The 22,034-nt window shown below is 37.4% G+C and overlaps 1 protein-coding gene across 1 annotated transcript in view; it reads left to right on the top strand.

The window, feature by feature from the left end:
- Nucleotides 1-8,063: 8,063 nt before the first annotated feature.
- Nucleotides 8,064-22,034, top strand: part of LACTB (lactamase beta) — a 22,727-nt gene continuing 8,756 nt past the window's right edge. The window contains exons 1-5 of the mRNA XM_069098364.1: nt 8,064-8,558; nt 9,483-9,549; nt 12,230-12,420; nt 13,276-13,627; nt 16,512-16,677. Coding sequence (XP_068954465.1) covers nt 8,199-8,558; nt 9,483-9,549; nt 12,230-12,420; nt 13,276-13,627; nt 16,512-16,677 — 1,136 coding nt within the window. The 5' untranslated portion in view covers nt 8,064-8,198. The remainder of the gene's footprint in view (nt 8,559-9,482; nt 9,550-12,229; nt 12,421-13,275; nt 13,628-16,511; nt 16,678-22,034) is intronic.

The following is a 22,034-nucleotide window of genomic DNA, read 5'->3' as shown; positions in this document are numbered from 1 at the left end:
TGATAATGGATTAAAATCAAGGCAGGAGATCATTTCAATCAGTTTCCCCAGAGTTCAGTAGTGTGAGGGGCAGCTTATGTCCATGGGGCCATAAACATATGTCCTACCTAGGCAAGACTGAACCTGAGTTTGTGCTGCCATTATTTCTTGACATTCATGAAAGTGTCAGATGAAAGTCTTCAGTTTCAAAGTGAAAAGTAGTGCTCCTTTTCACCAAGGCTAACCTCTTCTGGTAAACCCTTGGTCCCATCCTTTCCCAATCCCTTTGGAATCTTAGTGATTTAATCCTTTCTACCCCTTCTATTGGCTTCCCATTGAATCTTTAATCTCTCTGCCTACAAATATGCTCAGGTCTCCTCTATACTAAAAAGAATGAAATAAATTTTCCTCAACTGAGCTACAATCCTATCTTTTTTTCCCTATCACTGCCAAACTTCTAGAAAGAGTAGTCTTTATTCAGATCCTTCACTTCCTCACTATTTCCTCAATCCCTGACAGTGTGACTTCCACCCCCAAGTATTCTAATAAAATTGCTCTCTTAGAAGCCACAAATGACTTTAATCAATGTATCAAATGGTTTTTGGTTGTTTCTGGTTACAGTTGACCTATTACAGCATTTGACAGGGATGACCATCCCTTTCATGTCTTGATATGTTTCCCACCCTTGGATTCCTGAAATTTCAGTTTCTTGCTTTAGAAAGCTAAAAACATAACTTTATCCTTCAAGGAGTACACATCCTATTGGAGGAGATAGCATGCAAACAACAATGTACACACAAGCCATATAGTATAAATGCTAGGTAACCTCAGGGGGAAGACACTTGGTGGGAGAGCAAGAGGGGAGACCAGAAAGGCCTCCTGCAGAAGCTAGGATTTGAGTTTTGAAGGAAATCAGGGAAGCTGGAATGCAGAGGTGAGGCAAGAGCATTCCAAGCTTCAGGGACAGTCAATGACAAGATGCTAAGTTAAGAGATGGTGTGTGGTACAAAGTATAATGTGTAAGGAACAGCAAAAAAGTCCAGTGTTGTTGGATCATAGAGTGTCTAAAAGGTAATAAAATTTAAGAAGACTGGAAAGGTCTAAAAAGGATCTAGACTTAGGGGTGGGGAACCTTCAGGCTTGAGCCACATGTGACCTTCTAGGTCCTTGGGTGCAGCCTTTTGACTGAGTCCAAGTTTTATAGAACAAATCCTTTTACTAAAGGGATTGGTCCTGTGAAGTTTAGATTCAGTCAAAGGGCTGCACTTGAGGGCCCAGAGGGCCACATGTAGCCATAAGGCAGCAGGTTCCCCATCCCTCCTAGGTTCTGAAGGGCTTAAAGAGTCAAATAGAGGATTTTCTTATTTCATTGTGGAGGTAATTTAGAAGATAATTAGTAATATCATTGGCAGCTGAGTGGAGGATGAACTAGAGTGGGGAGAAAGTGGAGGCAGGGAGACTGGAAGGCTATTGTAGTAGTCCAAGTGTAAGATGAGTCTTCACCAGAGTGTTGGCTGTGTGAATAGAGAGAAGGGAGCATATATGAGAGGTGTTGTCAAGGTAAAAATGACAAGACTTAGCATAAGATATATGGGGTGAGTGCAAATAAGGAATTAAAGATACTGTGGTCTCAGTCCACACGACAGGGAAGAGGGTGTGGCTCTTGACAATAAGAGCAAAGCTGGGAAGAGGGGAGTGCTTGGGATGAAAGATAATGAGTTTTATTTTGAACATATTGAGTTTCTGACTGCTCCTTCTCTGTTCCCACTTATTGCACTTCCACCTGTCATGATCAAAATATAGGCATTTCTCAAGGCTCTCTCCTTCAGTAAACATTAAATTTCACAATTCCAAACATCAACTTCTGTGAAGAATATGTATGTTCAGTCCTGATCTCTAAGTTCTAAACCATTTCAAATAGCCTACTGGACATGTCTGCCTGCATGTACCACTGGCACCTCAAATTCAATGTCTAAAACCAAACCTATCATCTTTCTTTAAAAAAAAAAAACAACCAATCATTTCATTCTTGACTTCCTTGTTTTTATTAAAGACATCATGATCCCCCTAATATTCAGCTTGAATATTTTCTTTCAATCTTTTTACTCTACCTGATATCTAATCAATTGCCAAATCTTCTTAATTCCATCTTCCCCCAGCTACATCACATTGACAAAGGGCCAGTTAGTGGAGGAGGCAGTCACATACTTGATATAATTTAAGAAGTTCTAAGAAAGCCTACATCTGCCCAAAAATATCCTTCCCACCCACCTGCCACACTGCTAGAGGTTTTTTTTCTTTTAAGTTTGCTAGCTTTCTGTTCCAAAACAATGGGAAAAAATCACAGATGGCATTTTTTTTAAAGCATCATCAATCAGTCTCAGATGTCTGCTTTCTCATCTCTGAAAGTTTTATAACCATGCTCTCCATATGAATTCTAATTGACTGCAAAGGGGTAAGAGCCTTCCCCAATATCAGAGAAGATTTGTCATTGTTCTTAGTGGTTGGTTAACTTCCTCCTCCCACAACCAGGGGAAGTCAGGATGTTCTCTGGTCATTGGTGCAAAAGAGGTAGCTAGGATATCATCCATGGGATTTTGAGACAAAGAGTAGTATGGAGATCATATGTCTAAAGGGTTGGTGTGTTCAGAGTGATTACCCATGTGAATCAGAGAAAGAATGGAGTGTGAACAGAGAGATGTGACAGTATGGAAACTGAGAGAGTATGAATGTGTGTGTGTGTGTGTGTGATCTGAGTGTAGATATCTAGAGAATGCATTCACTCTTAAGATGAACCTTGATTTGTGCAAGTGTGGGAAAAGTAAGTATTAGGGTTCAGCAGTGGGTACCCTTAACCTGTGTGACAAACCAGTAAGCCTGAGTGTATGCTTGGACCAGGCGATATCCTCAAGGAGCAATTCCAATTCTGGGGACAGTGATAAAACCCTAATAAATGCTACATCTGAATGACACAACTCTGAGTCTCTCATAGGGTCTAGAGGGGAAAAGAGAGTAATGCCAATAAATATAAGCAGATCTAGAGCTGGGAGAGTGAGATCAGTGTGTGTATGAATATGTTTGAGACATACTCAGTGTTTTTCCTTGATACACATGAGAGAGAGAGAGACAGACAGACAGACACAGAGAGAGAGACAGAGAAAGCAGACTTTTGCAGACAGTTTTCCACAGCAGACCACAATATCTTTATGGTCACATAACTGCCTGAGGAGTATAGATAACAGAAGACCCTTGTCAATTTTGTTCCCTAGAACAAAATTCATTAATGATATCTTAGCTAACTCTTTTGTACCAGTGACCGGAAAACATGCCAGTGACTCCTTTGTAGCCTGTTTGGGGGTGAAGGAAGAAGTTAATCAATAACGAAGCATTGCAACAAGTCCTATTTTGGGGAAGGCTGTACCCCCTTTGCAGTTAATTACAATACATAGACCCAAATCACACATAGACCATGCTCACAAAACTTTTCCAAAGATGAGAAAGCAAGCATCTAGGTCACTGATTGATAATCAGTTTTTTTGGTAAATGTGCCATCTATGATCTTTTCAATTTTCAAAGACCTTCCTCCAAAAAAAGCCCCAAAGTTCCCCAATATTTCTATTGCATAAGTTAAATTATATAAATTTGTTAGATGAAACTATGTAGATAACTTTTGTTATATAAGTCACTAAGTACTTATTACAACAAAGATGTTCAAAAGTGAAATGGATGATGCCCCAATACAACATTCTGTCCAGACAGAACGGTATTCAATTAATAGTGAGGTTCTCCAAATGTTCTTATTCACAGATAACATGGTAGTAATTGCATCAAACCCTGGACCATTGCCTTTTCAATGTACTCCATGCTTATTACAAATAAATCAGTTTAAGCAACAGCCCTGGAAAAACTAAATGGATGACAACCACAAGCATGACTAAGGTGAAAATATGTTTAATATGATCATATATGTATAGCCTGTATCAGTCCAGAATATGACTAGCAGATGAATAAGACAACCCACTTAATTGGTCTATCAGTAAGTATATTAATATATTTTGGACAGGCACTACAGACATATAATAATCTGGGCCAAGAACTGAGTAGAAAGAAGAGATTGGATTTTTAATCATAGTTTTGGAATTGTATTATACTTTCAAAAATCCTAAGTTGCTCACAGTAATGATTTTGTATCTCTTTAACACCAGTATTTTCCTAACAATGCAATGTGGTTATAAAGCATGGAACAATACAATCTCAGAAGAATAAAAATTGCAGGTAACCCAAAGGACCTTAAAAAAATTGGGGCCCTGGAGTCTGCAGTTCAAATCCGGCCTCAGATACTTAATAGCCATGTGATCTTGGGCAAGTCACTTAACCCCAATTGCCCTGCCTTCCCCCTCTAAAAAAAATGCAGCATTTATCCCCCAATCACCTGTTAGTGACTCCAGACCCATTCCAACTGTGCCTCACTTTATTCCTTGACTTCTTCTCTTCCTACTCCTCAGCAGCTCTCTTTCTCCCCATATCTCTATTTTTTTTAAAGTTCTAGAACCATAATCAAATCAAGACTGTCACTGCCTCTACTGGATAGTATATGTCAGTCATCTCCCCCATAGCTTCACTCATCATCCAAACCAAAATATCTCTTCTGAGACACCTAGATGGGTCTGAAGTCAGGAAGACCTGAGTTCAAATGTAGCCTCAGACACTAGCTGTGTGACCCTTGGCAAGTTATTTATGTGACTTAGTCTCTGCCACAGTTTCCTCAACTTCCAGCAATACCACTACTAGGTCTGGATCCTAAAGAGATCATAAAAAAGGGAAAAGGACCTACATGTACAAAAATATTTATGGCAGCTCTCTATGGTGGCAAAGAACTGAAAATTGAAGGGATGTCTACCAATTGAAGAACAGCTGAACAAGTTGTGGTATATGAATGTAATGGAATGCTATTGTTCCATAAGAAATGGTAAGCAGGCAGATTTCAGAAAAACCTGGAAAGACTTGCATGAACTGATACTGAGCGAAGTGAGCAGAACCAGGGGAATATTATATACAGTAACAGCAACATTGTGCGTTAAAGAGGGGATATTATGATATCTTGTTTTGCTCCCACGGAAAGTTATTGGGAGACAATCAATAGCTATGCGGAAGCTGGTTTATCTTATCGCTTATCTTATTTTACTAAGACAATGGCCATCCTGGTATCTAAGGGAACTAGAGAGGTGGGGGCATGACAAACAACTGGAACCCTAGAGGTCATGCCAATCACAAGTATCCTCACGACCACATCTATGTAATCTGCATAAAGAAGGAATGTAGGGAAATAACATGAGGAATTTGAACTAACCCTAACTCTAACAGGAAGGACAGAACTGTATAACCTCACTCCTGCTTCTATATCTGTGTAGGTATTCCTAGTGAGCACCACACTAGCTTCCTTGTGGGAAATGTAATAAACACCTTTCCCTACCCACTCTGTTTTTGAGTTCTTTCAGTAAGAAAGTATATGCCATATTAAGGGGCATATCATGATCTTCCTAAGCCCCCCCCAGGGAAGCAGTGGACTGTGGAAGCTTGTCAGAGCTAACTCCCTGACTCTACCTGGGAAGTCCTGTGATCCCCACAAGCCTGCTTCTCTTGTACAATGACCAACTTTGTTAGACTTAGCCCTTCTGAGCAATGCAATGCTTTAAGAAAATTCCAAAAGACTCATGATAAGTAGAGCGGGCCCAGGAGTCAAGAGGACCTTAGTTCAGATCCAGCCTCAGACACTTAAACACACACACACAAAAAATTAGCCATGTGACCCTGGGCAAGTTAACCCCAATTGCCCTCCAAAAAAAAAGACTCATGATGAAAAATACTATCCATATCCAGAGAATGAGCTATGGCATCTGAATAAAAATTGAAGAATACTATTTCTCCCTTTTTTGGGTTGTTTTTTTTCTTGTGGTATTTCCCTTTTGTTCTGATTCTTTCACAACATGATTAAGGTGGAAATATGTTTAATATGATCATACATGTATAGCCTATATCAGATTTCATGTCATCTTGGGGGAGGGAGAGTAGAGGGAGAGGGGAAAATTTAGAACTCAAAATGCTATAAAAGTGAATGTTGAAAACTAAAAATTAATTTTAAAAAAACACCAAAGTTTCCTCAACTGTAAAATACAAATAATAATATCTACCTTCCAGGGTTATTATGAGGATCAGAAGAGATAATATTTGTAAAGTACTTGGCAAAGTGCCTGGCTCAGAGCAGGCACTTAATAAACGCTTATTGCTCTCTTCCCTTTGGTTATTACTCTCCTTTATGTGTTGTCTCTCCCATTAGAATCTAAATTCCTTAAGGGCAAGGACTGTCTTCAATTTTGTACTTGTATCCTGAATAGGGCATGGAGGATAGTAAGTACTTAAGAAAAAAAAATGTTTTACCTTTCACTGATATTGCCAGTATTGACTTGAAGTAGAGACAGAGTAAAAGACATCATCTAGGATACATATGACTGAAAAATAGACAACCTAAATAATATAACTGCATTCCAAAGATAATGAAAGAAGCATAGACAGAACTCCAGTAAAGTGGCTCTTTTATGAAGAATTTTGAAAAGACATAAATGAAGTCTCACCAGATGAGGACATGTGGAGTAGTGGTCTTTTACTGATTGGAGGAAGTACTTACACTCATAAGCTCAGAGATCTAAGTAAAAACTTCTCTTTTAATGCAAATCCCCAGAGAGTTAGCTGGTATATGTTTTTCAGTTTCTGGCCCTGCTTAGATTGTCTAATGGCCAGAGACAGTTGGAGTGTTCAGAGAAAATTTGCTTTATCTTCTATAGAATTTTCTTCACAATTCCAAGATAGAAAATGTAATGAAAAGATTTACAAAGAATCTGGTTCAAATCCTACTTCTGCCACCTAATGTGTGACCATGGTCAGATCAATTTACTTCCCTGGCCTCAGTGTTCTCATTTTTAAAATAAGGGGAATCGGGGGCGGCCAGGTAGCACAGCAAGTAAGAGCACCGGCTCCAGTGTTGAGAAGACCTGGAGATCGAATCCCAGGCTCAGACACTTAGCACCCACCCAGAAACACCTGGCCGTGTAACCTTGAGCAAGTTACTTAACCCCAATCCCTTAGGGGCGGCCAGGTGGCTCAGCGAGTAAGAGCACCGGTTCCAGTGATGGGACGACCTGGAGATCGAATCCCGGCAGACACTCAGCACCACACCCAGAAATAACTCCGGGTAACCTTGAATTACTTAACCCCAATTGCTTAAAAAATAAGGGGAATGTACTAAATGACCTCTAAAGTCTCTTTCGATTACAGAAAGATTCTGATCCTGTGAATGAAGATAAAAGATGACAAAAAAGAATGCAATGAGAGAATGAATGATTCTGATCCTGTGAATGAAGAAGATAAAGATGACAAAAAAGAATGCAATGAGAGAATGAATGGGGGGAAAAGAAGGGAAGTGGAGAAATGGATGGCGGAGAGGGAGAATGAATGGGGGAAAGGAGAAAAGAGAAGGGAAGTGGAGAAAAATGGTAAGGAGGGAGACTAAACAGGGAGAAAGTATTGAAAAGGATGGCAATGAAGAATGGGGGAAAAGAGGAGAGGGGAAGTGGGGAAAGAATGTCAATGAGGGAGGGTGAATGAGGGAAAGGGGAAGTGGGAAAAGGATGGCAATGAGAAAGAAAGAATGGGGGAAAGAAGGGAGAGGAAGTGAAGAAAAGGATGAAAATTAGAAAAATGAATGAGAGAAAAGAGGAGAGGGGAACTGAAGAAAGATGATGGGAAAATAGGAAGAGGGAGACAGGAGGGGGGAGAAAACAAAAGGGCAGAAAGTAGAGAGACAAACAAACACGGGGTGGGAGGGAGGAAAAAAGGAGAGGGGAAGAAGGGGAAAGGAAGAGGGAGAGGGGAGGGGAAGGGTAGGAGAGAGAGAAATGACAGAGAGAGAGACAGACACAGACACAGACAGAAAGGTTAGGTACTAGGAGGTGGTCTCAGAGAAAGAAAGAAAAGCAGAAGTGGAAGGAGACCAGGCGAGCGCAACGAGAGCTTAGGTTCGATGCGTTCGGCACTCGCTCGCTCCGCTGTCAGTTGCTCGGGGCTGGGCTCGAGCTCGGGCTCGCGCGGGGTCCCTCCCTCCCCCACTCCTCTCACGCGCTCGCGTCACCGGCAGTAGGGGAGTCCGGGCCTGAGCTGCAGCCATGTACCGGTTCCTGAGCGCTGCGACGCGGCGGGCCATACCCCGGGAGAGCTGGAGCGGGCAACGGCGCTGGTCCCACCAGCAGTCCAGCTGGACTCTGGGGTACGGTTGGGTCGGTGGGCTGGGGCTGGGGTTGGGGCTGGCGCTCGGGGCGAAGTTGGCGAGCGGGCTGAGGGGCGCGAGTCCTGCGCCGAGTCCCGGGGCGCCGCAGCCCGACGAGTCACCTCTGGGCGAGCCTCTGACCCTGACCCCGGCCCCTGCCCCGGCCTTGATCCCCCGGCAGCCGCCCGCGCCGCCGCCTCCCCCCGAGCGCTTCGCCAGAGCTATAGAGAGCAGCCGCGACCTGCTGCACCGGATCAAGGTTCGAGCCGGGGCGGGGCTTCTCGGGGGAGGGGAGAAGTGAGGGGACCCTTAGCCCCGCACCCCAAAGCTCTGCCCGCGGAACGTGACGCCCTTGGATTCTCCCTCCCCCCACCCCCTTAAAAACGATAGCATCAGCTAAAGGACCTTAGAGCCCATCTAGTGCAACTCCATCCTTTTACAAATCGGGAAACTGAGGCTAGGACGGGCGAAATGACTTGAGGTGAAGTGACCGCGGTGGCCCGAGGGAGAAGGAAGCGGCAGTGCCGGACACTCCTTCCCTCTCCCAGTTTCACCCCCTGACTTGTCTTCTTGTGCAAGATCTGGGACAGTTCGTGGGCGTGTTTTCTGGATGCTGCACTTTCCTTCCGCCCGGAGTCGGTGCTCCCGGCAGTGGCAGCATCAGCATCTGCAGCATCAGCAACATCCTCCTCCTAGCCTACGAAACTCCGCCCGGTGTTTTCCTAAACCTTCCTGCCTAGGCAGAAATGCCCTCCGGGAACCCCTTCCCAGCTCTCTGCCTCCCCGACTTAGATAAGCCACACCTCGTAGTTCTTTAAACTAAAGTTCTGGGTTTGCCGTGCGTCATCACAGGTTTGGAAGGGACTTCCTTCAGAGACCTAGTAATCCGACCCACGCATAAAGACCCGAAATCCTCGGTAAAAGATACCTGACAAGTGGTCATCCAACCCTGGCTTCCTTCATTTATCTTATTTAATTTTTTGCCCCACATCCCTACCTGTTGGGGAATGCTTTAGACCTTGATTTACCAGCAATTAGTCTCAGTTGAATTTAGGAGGAACCACTTCCCCACCTGGTGAGCTCCCAATCCAGACTTTGGATAATGTACCTAGTGATCAAGCTGTTGATTGAGTTGTCTTTTTGTTTTGTTTTGTTTGTTTGTTTGTTTCCCCTCCACACACAGGATGAGGTGGGAGCACCAGGCATAGTAGTTGGAGTTTCTGTAGATGGAAAAGAAGTCTGGTCAGAAGGTGGGCTTAGGAAAATACTAAATCACGTTTTTTTTTAAAATGTTAATTTTACAAATGAAATACTGTTACTTGAAATAAATCAATATGAAAACAAGTAATCAACTTTTTGGAGGGGGAAGGGCAGGGCAATTGGGGTTAAGTGACTTGCCCAAGGTCCCACGACTAGTTAAGTGTTAAGTGTCCAAGACCGATTTGAACTCAGGTCCTCCTGACTCCAGGACCACTTTGCCACCTAGCCGCCCAAAGTAATCAACTTTTAAGAAAATGAAAGGTCCCTCATTATGGAAAGCAGAATGGACTGTTTCTGATATAATAAGGGATTGGGTTGTTTTAGTAAAATGCAAAATTTTAAATGTGATAGTCGATGACAAAAAGAGGTTTGAGGGTAATTTTTTTTTTAATACAAGCTTTACTACTAGAAAAAAGATGGTCTATGTTATTACTTTCTTTCCTAGACAATCTTGAGTAGTATTTTGTAGATTGAATTTGATGAGGATGAATGATTTTACTATGAGAACTTTTACAAAATCATACTCCTGCCCACCAAGAAGAAATGAAAACTGATTACAAAGTAACAAAAGAACTAGAAATCATTTGGAATGAAGCAGTATAAATCACATACCACATAATCTCTTTACAAATACTTTCATAACTATTCATTTTTCCATTGCACTTAATTGATGCTTTTAAATTTTGATTAGCCTTCAAAGTCATTTTTCCTAGAAGTCCTTGACTGGCAGCCAGTAGTTACCGTCATTAACTATCTGCCTTTTGATGTCTCTCACCTGTTTGAGTTGCCAGACTTCACCCTGTACTTGTGTTGAATTTTGGGTTGTGATGTCCATTGTCAGAGCCATCATGCATATAGGGAAAAATAGGAAATAAATACAAGCAAACTGAGATTGCTTAAATATACCCACAGTTTTATATATCTGTTAAAGGTGGCAATGGAGTCTCCGACTTAGATATTAATTTAATAAAACATTTTATTGTATGATTTCTAGTTAAAAGTTTTTATCTATAAAATATTTACCTATAACCTGAGCAGTTGATTACATAGACCACATTCACAAGTAGTAGAGATTTTGAGTAAAAGTGATTAGGAGGAAACCTGGGAAAGTCACTTGCCTACAAAAAAAAAGTGAATGGGAGAATAGAAGCTTAGGAATTTAATAGGAAAGAACAATCATCCTCCAAATATAACATTCCTTTCATAATATTTCACTTGCAAGTATTTACTTGCATACATAGTACTATGTGCTACATAGTACTATGTACATAGTAATTTTTTACTTGTATCTTATTTTTTACTTTATGGCTACAAAGATTGTTATTTTACATCTTTAATAGAATACTCCCAAGAGTTTATTGTTTACAACACAGTCACAGTTTTGAAAGGGACTTCCGAGGCCTTTTAATTCAACCCATGCATAAACACTCAAATAAATCACCTGTAAAATATACTTGACAAGTGGTCATCTAGCCTTTTCTTGAAGTGACAGGGGAAACCCACACCACCTTAGAAAGTCTATTCCACTTTTGGATAACTTTAATTGTTAGGAAAATTTTCCTTATGTCAAGCCTAAATTTTTGTCTTTAGAATTTATACCTATTGCTCTAAATTCTAAGACCAAGTAAAATAAATCTAATCTTTCTTATACTGTACCAGCCCTTTAAATACTTGAAAACAGTTATCTCTCCTACATAATCTTTTCTCCAGAATAAATACCTCCAATTCCTGTGGCCTAAGTTTTTGGCTGTATAAATCATATACCCATTTAAAAAAAAATAATCAATATTATTTGTCAAGTCATCTCTTAGATTTCTACCTCTGGCTTTCTAGAAGATGTGAACTAATCTCCAAACTTTGATAAAGGGTATTTAATCCTAAACTTACTAAGCAGAAGTTCTCATTGTTGCAGGGGCTTCAGGCCAAATGTTTTTTCTTTTTGTTTGTATCTGGATTAAGTAGAGAGTGAACTGAATTATATGTGCAGGAAATAGTTTGATGTTCACTTCTACAGAATCACTATCAGAGAGATCTTCTAATGTCCTCTTGATGTGAAACCAGGAATAAATGGCTTCTTGTGAGGACATTTTTTTTTTTACTGTGAGTAGTACTGAGCAATTTATTTAAAATGTAAAATAATAAACCTTTTAAAATTTGAGATCATTTTCATATAAATCCCCTTAAAATAATTCCTTAATTACTCAGCATTAAATAAAACAAATTATGTTGCTAAATTGGAGGATTATATAGTAAGTTATAGATAGTAAGGTATAATTTTGCTTTGAGTCAGCTTGTATTAGTATTCAGTCTCATGTTAGTGTAAAGAAATTTTCAAGTTCTTCTTGGTTGATATGTAAGAACTGAAAGAAGCAATTTAAGATTTCCTGCAGATATATTTTGTGCCATATGCTGAATGTAAATATCTTAATTTTTCTAGAATGTTGGTGTCATATTTGGCTACTAAACTACATAAGGATCCCTAAGGCTACATATTGACTTACAAATCACATATCAACATTATGTTCTATTGTATTTTTATTTATTTAGTTAAATATTTCTCAGTTACGTTTTAATCTTGCTGAGCTCACAAGAGAGAGTATTTGATATTCCTGTACTATAATAGACTTAAAGTTCATTTATATATATTAATATTTTTTTTTTCTGTTAAAGGTTTGGGTTATGCTGATGTAGAGAACAGAGTTCCATGTAAACCAGAAACAGTTATGAGAATTGCTAGCATCAGCAAAAGTCTTACCATGGTGGCTATTGCAAAATTATGGGAAGAGGGCAGATTGGATCTTGACATTCCAGTACAGAAATATGTTCCTGAATTTCCAGAGAAAGAATATGAAGGTGAAAAGGTAGTGAAATTCACATTTCGTTACAGATATGTCATATTGTTTATTTTGGATTATACCTGAGCATGACAGAATAATACTGTATTGCTTACCTTTTTTTCTTTTTCATTAAATATTGATGGCAGGTGTAAGGCAAATGTAAAATTCACAGCACCTACAGAAGCTATGAATATGCTGGTGTAAGTCTGAATTGCAGAATATAACAGAATCTCTACATGGAAGACAGAATCAAACCATTTATTCAAATACCAGAAAGCTGAATCCCAGCACCAGAAAGCCAAATCCATCATAGCAACAAAGAAATCTATTCACAATAACAATGTAGGGGTCACTGACATCCCCAAGCCTTCCCCCTGCTAGGGCCTTCCCACAAATAAACACCCTTTTACTCACAGCTTGCTGCCTGCTCGCTCTCTCTCTCTCTCTCCCTCTCCCCATTTCCCCCTTCCTCCCTTCTTCCATCACTCAGCTCTAACTGCTCTGGCAAGCTTCCTCTGGGCTCTGCTCTACCCTTGCTGTTCAACCCTTCCTATTCTACCCATTCAGGAAGCTCTTCCCACCACAGGGCTTCATGTGACTCAAACTCATGTGACTTAGGCTTCCATGTCACTTAAGCAGGCCATACGGGTCTATTAATGGATGGGAAATGTCTTCCCATTTACAATACTATTACAGCAGGTTTTCCTTTCAGGTGTAGGTCTTAAAACCTGCAAGGAAAACTATTATTCTTATGGTGTTAAAATGTGATTGTTACATTATGCTTTCTTTGTATCTTTTTTTAAAGTGACATTTCTAGTGTAACATGTTTCTACTTTGTAGCTTAATGTACTATTTGAATTTACATATTTTAAAAATTAGGTTTCTGTCACTACAAGATTATTGATTTCTCATTTAAGTGGAATTCGCCACTATGAAAAGGATATGAAAAAAGTGAAAGAAGAGAAGACTTATAAAGCTTTGAAAAAGATGAAAGAAACAATGGGATTAAACCAAGACAAAGACTTGAAAGACATAGGAGGCAAAAATAATGAAAAAAGTGACTTTGCCAAAGCTAAAGCAGAACAAGATAGTGAAACCAAATGCCAAAATTCAAAACCTGGCAAGAAAAAGAGTTGTTTTGAACAAGATGAATTATATTTGAAAGAAAAGTTTGAAAATTCAATTGAGTCTCTAAGATTATTTAAAAATGATCCTTTGTTCTTTAAACCAGGTGAGTATTGATTCTATTTCTTAATGAAGTAGCCATTGTTTGTACTCGATGAGTTAGATAGAAGTAAAGATTGTATGGGTCCTGCTACAAGTGTAACTTCATGCCCATTCAATGCTAGAGCCTCACAAAGAACAGCATTTAGTAGTACAGTCATTTGAAGTTAGCCCAATTTAAGGATACCATGTAGTTTCATTCTATTAATGATGTGATTTACTATGTTCTCTTTTGTAAATACTTGGTAAATAGTAGTTTTCAAAGTATAATTCAATGTTAAATAGAAATAGATTAAATTATAGGTAACTATTTCTCTATATAATAGCTTTTAAAGAAAAATCCTTTATTAGCAGTAATTTCTGTAAACCAAATTATATGTTCTTTTTGATAAAAGGTATAATTACATAAAATTCTGATAGGTTTTGGTAATACTTCATTTTTTATTTTCCAATATGATGCCTAGGAATTCCATTAAATTGTAAGTGTTTTATGCATATATTAACCTAGAAAATTATTCTTGTTCCACCTATACCAAGTATCTAAAAGAGATCACCTAGTGACTTCACCAAACAGTAGATGTAAAGAAATTTAATAGTCTTCCTTTCTTTTTTAACCTGTCAAATATTTTTAATTTTATTTTTTCAATTAATTAATTTATTTTTAGTTTTTGGCATTAATTTCTATAAGATTTTGAGTTTTAAATTTTCTCCACCCCCCCCCAAGACAGCATCTGATACAGGCTCTACTTATGCATTCATATTAAACATATTTTCACATTAGTTATAATGTAAAGAAGAATTAGAACTAATGGGAGGAACCACAAGAAAGAAGAAACAAAACAACAAAAGAAAAGGAGAGCAAATAGTATGCTTCCATCTGCATTCAGACTCCAAAGTTCTTTCTCTGGATGTGGATGGTATTTTCCATCATGAGTTTTTTGGAGTTGTTTTAGATCCTTGCATTGCTGAGAAGAGCTCGGTCTATCAAAGTCAGTCACTGCACAGTATGACTGTTACTGTGTACAATGTTCTCCTGGTTCTGCTCATTTAACTTAGCATCAGTTCATATAAGTCTTTCCAGGTTTTTCTGAGGTCAACCTGCACATCATTTCTTATAGCACAATAGTATTCCATTATATTCTTATGCTGCAACTTTTCAGCCATTCCCCAATTGATGGACATCCCCTCAACTTCCAATTCTTTGCCACCACAAAAAGAATGACTATAAATGTTTTTGTACATGTGGATCCTTTTCCTGTTTTTATGATATTTTTGGGATACAGACCTAGAAGTGGTATATTGCTGGGTCAATATGCACGTTTTTTAGCCCTTTCATCATAGTCCCAAATTGCTCTCCAGAATGGTTGGATCAGTTCACAATTCCCCTAGCAATGCATGAATGTTCCAGTTTTCCCACATCTTCTCCAACATTTATCATTTTCCTGTTTTGTCCTGTCAGCCAATCTGATAGATGTGATGTGGTACCTCAGAATTGTTTTGATTTGCAATTCTCTAATCAGTGGTGATTTAGATCATGTTTTCCTATGACTATGGATAACTTTAATTTCTTCCTCTGAAAATTGCCTATTCATACATATCCTTTGACCATTTATCAGTTGGGGAATGACTTGTATTCCTATAAATTCAACTCAGTTCTCTCTATATTTTAGAAATGAGGCTTTTTTCAGAGACACTAGCTATAAAAATTATTTCCCATTTTTATGCTTTCCTTCTAATCTTAGTTGCATTGGCTTTGTTTGTGCAAAAACTATTCAATTTAATATCGTAAAAACCATCCATTTTGCATTTCATAATGTTCTCTATCTCTTGTTTGGTCATAAGGTCTTCCCTTCTCCATAGATCTGACAGGTCAGGTAGACTATTTCTTGCTCTCCTACTTTGCTTATAGTGTCAGACTTTATATCTAAATCATGTACCTATTTTGACTTTATCTTGTTATAGGGTATAAGATGCTGGTCTATGCCTAGTTTCTGCCATATTTTCCAGTTTTCCCAGCAGTTTTTGTTAAATAGTAAGTTCTTATCCTAGAAGCTAGAGTCTTTGTATTTATCAGATAGATTGCTGTAGTCATTGACTCTTGTGTCTTACATACCTAACCTATTCCACTGATCCACCATTCTATTTCTTAGCCAGTACCAAGTAGTTTTGATGATTGCTACTTTATGATTCAATTTAATATCTGGCACATCTAGACCACCTTCCTTTATGTTTCTTTTCATTAATTCCCTTGATATTCTGGGGCTTTTGTTCTTCCAGATGAATTTTGTTAAATGTTTTTTCTCACCCTATAAAATAATTTTTTGGTAGTTTGATTGGTATGGCACTAAATAAGTAAGTTAATTTAGGTAGAATTATCATTTTTATTTTATTAGCTTGGTCTACCCATGAACAACTGATATTTTTCCAGATACTTAGATCTAACTTTATTTGTATGAAAAGTGTTTTTGTGTTCTACAGTCTTTGTTTTGTCTTGGCTTTTGTTTTGTCACAGGGGAAAAGTAGAAATGATCAGTTCATATAAATCTTTGCCTGGGTGCTTTTGTTCCAGGCAGGTGTTTATATTTTCATATCCTTGTATTTATCTTCATTTGATTCTCATAATTACCTTGTGAGGTAGGTGAGACAAGAACTCTACACATTTTTTAGGCTGGGTGGAACTTTACACATTTTCTAGGCTTATGACTTTTGAAAGCTAGTTTGCAAGACAAATATATGTTCATGACATTTCTTAAAATGTCAGAATAAGATATTCTGGTTAAAAAATGGGTTGGTGTTTTTTTTAGTACTTTTTTATAGAGTCCCTATATATCATAACAATGGTAACATATTTTAAAATAATGGTTTTTTTTCCCTTGCACTCATGTCTCAAGGTAGTCAGTTTTTGTATTCAACTTTTGGATACAGTCTACTGGCAGCTGTTGTAGAAAGAGCTTCAGGACAGAAGTTTTTGGACTATATGCAGAAAATATTCCATGACTTGGATATGGTGACAACTGTGCAAGAAGAAAATGAGCCAATGATTTACAATAGAGCAAGGTAAATGATTATTTCCTCTTTGTGTTCTCTGGTTCTCTGGTATCTTATAATGTTTATGTAGTTTGTGGATTTAGCTGCAATCCCCTCTGCCCCCTGGGAGAGCATTTCCCATTTGTTAAAAAAGTAAATAAGAGATGTTTACAAAGTATTGCAAAAGAATTTTTTTTTAATTTGGAGGCTTAAAATTTAATAAATTTATAATGTTTTATTTCTCACTTTTACAAGTTTTAAATTTAACCATGAAGTTGATTTGAAATTACCTAAAGGTTTACTTTTCTCCATGAAGAAAATTATAGGTGAATTGCTTAAGCAATGACTTGTTAGTGATTTATGTAAAATCTTCACATTCACTTTGATATTATCAGCTTATTGTGTTTTTTTTTCGTGCTTAAGAAATGTGTCTATCATTCATTTATATTGTTAAATTATTTGGTTCAGTTGCAGTGGAAAAAGGAAAAGTGTTTTATCAAAGTCTTAGTCTTTATTTAGTTACTATATATACATATATATTTATATGTTACTTGAAGTGATAATGTATTTTCCATGGGTCATAATTTTAATAACTGATTTAAATGAACAATTTTTCAAATGTCAAATACCTGAAGGTTATAAAACTTCTTAATTCTGTATTGAAATGAATTGCAAGCAGGATTAAGATTGTGAATTTAGTCCTTAAAGATTATTTGTCAGGATTGGTGCACATGTGCTATATTTCAGAATCACATGTGGAAGTACTTATATCACTGCCTTTTAAAGTTATTGCATTCATTTCTAAAATAGTAAACTCATTTTATAGAGAAAAACTTTAGACTAATTAGGAAAAGTGAATTCTGTTATTTACAGTAGAGTATGAAACAAATATATTTTGCATATTGAAATAATTTGGAGTGTCTTAATTTTAAAATTGTTTGCAAAACTAGTGCTTGGTTAATTTTTAGTTAACTGCAGTTCAGACTTAATAAACCAAGAGTAGTGTGGAAAGAGCTCTGGACTGGAAGTCCAACAGAGATTAGATTCTAATGCCAGCTTCATCAGTCGCTATTCTTCCGGGAATTATTGGCCAAAGCGTTTCTTCTCTCTGAGCCTCAGTCTATATAAAAGAGAATTAGACTAGATAACTTCCAGTGTCCTTTCTAGATCTAAAACCCAGTGGATCTATATTATTACTAACTGAAGTATGGGTTCTAAGTAAAATGGTTGGGTGGTATACCCTGTTATCAATCAACAAACATTTATTAAGTGCCTACTACGTGACAGGTACTATATGTACAAATACAAAGAAGGAGATAACCCCTACCCTCATGGGGAAACAAGTATATACATAAATGTATACCAAAAAATACAATAAATATGAAGTAAATACAAGGTTGTTTGGGAAGGAGGGTACTAAAATCTGGGGTTAGGAAAGGTCTTTTTTGCACAAAGTGGTACCTGAGTCACATCTTGAAGGAGAGGGAGTCTATGAGGTAGAAGTGAAGAAGGAATGCATTTTGAGCATGTAAGGGAGCCAGTGCAGAGGCATGGAGATGGGAGATAGAGTGTGAGATGTACAGAACATCAGTTTGGTTAGATTGGAGGTACAGTAATGCATAGTGAGATTCAAAAGACAGTCTGAGACCAGATTGAATAAATATCTCTGTTGAATCTCACAAATTGACTCTCTGTATCCATAGGTAAAATTATAAAATTTGCCTGTTCAACAAACATTTATTGAATTAAATAGTACTTTAGACTAATTTTCTTTTCTTCTGAATTAAGAGAAGAAATACAATTCAAATCAGTCATTGTTATTAGCTGACTAGTTTGTGAGAGGTCTGCCAGGAGCTGAGATGAGGCTTTAGGTTAGCTGTGCTTTTTCACTTATCCATTTTCTATGTGCCTGAGTATTATTCAAAGAATAGTTACATATTTAACAAAATAAAAATTTGCTTTTTTTGTTAAGTGCCCCAATAGTAGTTAGCATGCAAGAGAATTTTAGAATATATGTAATATCTTCCAAAAATAATCAGCCACCAAAATTTTTGAATGTTTCCTTTTCCACACTGAAACCTCATGATTTTATAGTGATAGATTTCTTTGCTTTTATTTATTTATTTATTTGCTTTTTGGAGGGAAATTGGGGTTAAGTGACTTGCCCAAAGTCACAAGGCTAGTAAGCGTGTCAAGTGTCTGAGGCCGAATTTGAACTCAAGTCCTCCTGACTCTAGGGCTGGTGCTCTATTCACTGTGCCACCTGGCTGACCCTCTTTGCTTTTATTAAATGTATAAATTTTCTTTTAAACCATCAGCTTATTTTTAAAGGTTTAAAATGTACACTGCAATTCAGGCTAGAGCTTAACAGCATTTTCTTGGCTTTAAAAGAAATAAAATTAGAAATGAGGAAAGAATTTTAATAAAATGGCTCATAACATTATACCTTTTATAACTGTTAAGCAGCTTACTTTCCTCAGCTGCAGTATTATTCGGGAAAGTTGACAAAATTTTCATGAGCAAATAAAAATATGAGACCTAGTTTTTTTTTTTAATCTGTCATTGAATCCTGTAGATATTGAAAAATTATAAAGAACAAATTTGGTCACCAATGAGATAACAAGAACAAATTTTCCTTATTCATTTTTGCAGAAATCTCTTAGTATGCAACGTGGTATAAAACATCAGATTTCATTTTTTGATGTATTTTACTGAAGTTTTTTTCTCTTTTTAAAAAATAAATCTTTATGGATATCTTTTGTTTTTACATGATCTCAATTTCTCCCAGTGTTTTTTCTTCCCCTTCCAGAGAGCCATCCCAGATAACAAAGAGTAATATTTAAAAAGAAAAAGAAAAGAAAACTTGGAAGAAGGGGGAGGAGAATGAGCAAAACTGATCAATTCATCAAAAAGTTTTCTTTAAAAAAAATTGTCATAAAGAATGGCTGCTGAATAGGAGGAGGAGATATAGAGGGGATAAGGGCAATATAAAAGCAAAAGCTATCAGTAAAACTATATTTCAAGAATGTTGTATAGAAAAAATGAGGATGTTAGTTACAGAAATCATTATCTTCCCTCCAAACCTACCCCTCTTTTAAAGTTTCCTATTTACATTGAAGTTACCAGTATTCTTGACATCATCCAAGTTCACAATATTTGCCTCAAGGCCACATGTGACCCTCTGATCCTTAAGTTCTGTCCTTTGACTGAATCCGAAGTTCACATCCAAAGTTCCTCATCATCTCTCACCTAGACTGTTTCGATAGCCTCCTGGTTGGTTTCCTGGCCTTCCTGCACATTGCTGTCATAGTGCTTTTTCTTAGTTATGTATGTGACCTTATCACTTCCTGCCCAGTACTCAGTACTTCAGTGGCTCCCTATTGTCTCTAGGATAAAATCTAAACTTTTCTGTTCACCTTTTAAAGCCTTTCAAAAACTATCCCCAAACTATATTTCATCTTCATTGTGCATTATTCCCTCTGCCACATCCAGCCAAACTGATGTTCCTCTCATACAATACTCCATCTCATGTCTCTCAGGCCTTGAATGCACTCCCTCCTCATCTCTACTTAAGAATTTTTCTGTTCCTTTAAAACATGACTCGAGAACCATCATCTTCATGAAGACCTTTTCATTTCTTTTTCCCCCAACTTCTAGTGGCCTCCCTCTGGAACTATCTTAGTTTTTAACTACTTTGTATTTTTTTTTTATATTCCATATGTACTGATATATGCTGCTGTATCCTTTGTTAGAATATATGTTCCTAGAGGGTAAGCATTATCTCATTCTTTGTATTTATATTCACAGTACTTAGCCTAGTGCCTGCATTTAAGAAATGCTTGTTGATGGAGTATTTAATACTATACATAGGAATGTGTGTGCATGTGTGTACACTCACATAAATTATTTATATATAACATTTAGCACTATGTATAGGAGCAAAAGGTCCATTTGTATCCTCTGAGCCTAACTTCTCTAACCTGGGAGAGAAAAAAACTATATTGTTAGAATGGGTTACTTACAAGAACAATTTGAATTTGTTGCTAATTAATCTCAGACATATAATTAGAGAAATAGAGAATGTAGCATTGTCTTTAACCTGTTTTTAAACAGTTGCTATTACTCTGCCAAAGTTTTTCTATTTTTATGTTAAAAATATCGTCAGTCTTCCACTTGTTCCTCCTAGCATTTTGATTTATAAAATGTAGTCTTCTTAGGGAGAAGTAATTCCTTTTAGGCTAGTTATAGTAGAACTTTTAAAATAGAACAGTACTCTGGGAGGAGAAGAAAATGTTAGATAAATGAAATTTTTTTTTTTTTTTGCTTTTTGAAGAGGGGAAGGTAGGGCAATTGGGGTAAAGTGACTTGCCCAAAATCACACAGCTAAGTTTTGTGTTAAGTGTCTGAGGCCGGATTTGAACTCAGGTCCTCCTGACTCCAGGGCCAGTGCTCTATTCACTGTGCCACCTAGCCACTCCAGATAAATGAATTTTCTCATGCAATTCAGCATGGTTTGCTTTTTTTCCAACCTCAGATATATCTATAGAAATTTTTTGGTTTCTGTTTTGGCCCCCTAAAGTCCAATAGTAATGCTTTCTTGATAATCATAAGGGGAAAGTCAACCTTAGAAGCCCCTATTTATGATTTTTAAAGAGACAAAAGGTATATGATGCTATTTTCAATGTTTTATACCTATAATCTTTCTTAAAATTTATGCTTTATAGCGTTATCTTACCAAAAAAACATTGCAAGAGTTACCTTTTTTTTTTTCAGAGCCTCACATGTTGGACATTTAATAAATCAAGTATTGTTTTAATATCTCAGTGTGTATTTAGGGAACAATGAATAGCCCAGGTTAATTAACATAAAAATATACAGTAGAGAAACAATGGGGATAAAAAGTTGGAAAGATAGGTTGAGGCCAGACTGTGGAAGACCTTCAGTGGGAAAAGACTTGATCCAATTGACAGTGAAGAAGCATAGAAAAATCTTATACAGGGAAATAGCTTTAAAACAGTGTTTAAATCCATTCTCTCTATATAAGCTTTTTTTCTACTACAAATCTCAGAAGTGGCCAATTCAGCCTTTGCTTGAATATTTCTAGGTAGGGGGAACCCACTTTTTTTCCAAGGCCAAGACTTTTGGATAGTTATAATTTTGAAGAGGATTCATTTTACCTTAAGCTTTTACCTAAGTTTATTCCTTCTGCTATCTGGGACCAAGAGGAACATTTCTCTTCCTTCTTCTACAAAACATCCCTTCTGGTACTTAAACACAACTGTCATTTCTCCTGACTCCCTCCACCTTCAAATTTTTCTTCTCTAGGGAAAAACACTAATACCTTGTAAGGTAGTACTATCATTGTATTATGCCCTGGTCAAACTTCA

The sequence above is a fragment of the Petaurus breviceps genome, unplaced genomic scaffold, assembly GCF_028583685.1.
Source record: "Petaurus breviceps papuanus isolate PSGF00001 unplaced genomic scaffold, PetGlider_PUasm1.0 37, whole genome shotgun sequence".
Taxonomy (NCBI): domain Eukaryota; kingdom Metazoa; phylum Chordata; class Mammalia; order Diprotodontia; family Petauridae; genus Petaurus; species Petaurus breviceps.
Note: the sequence above shows the minus strand (reverse complement) of the source record. Positions and strands in the feature narration are given on the sequence as shown.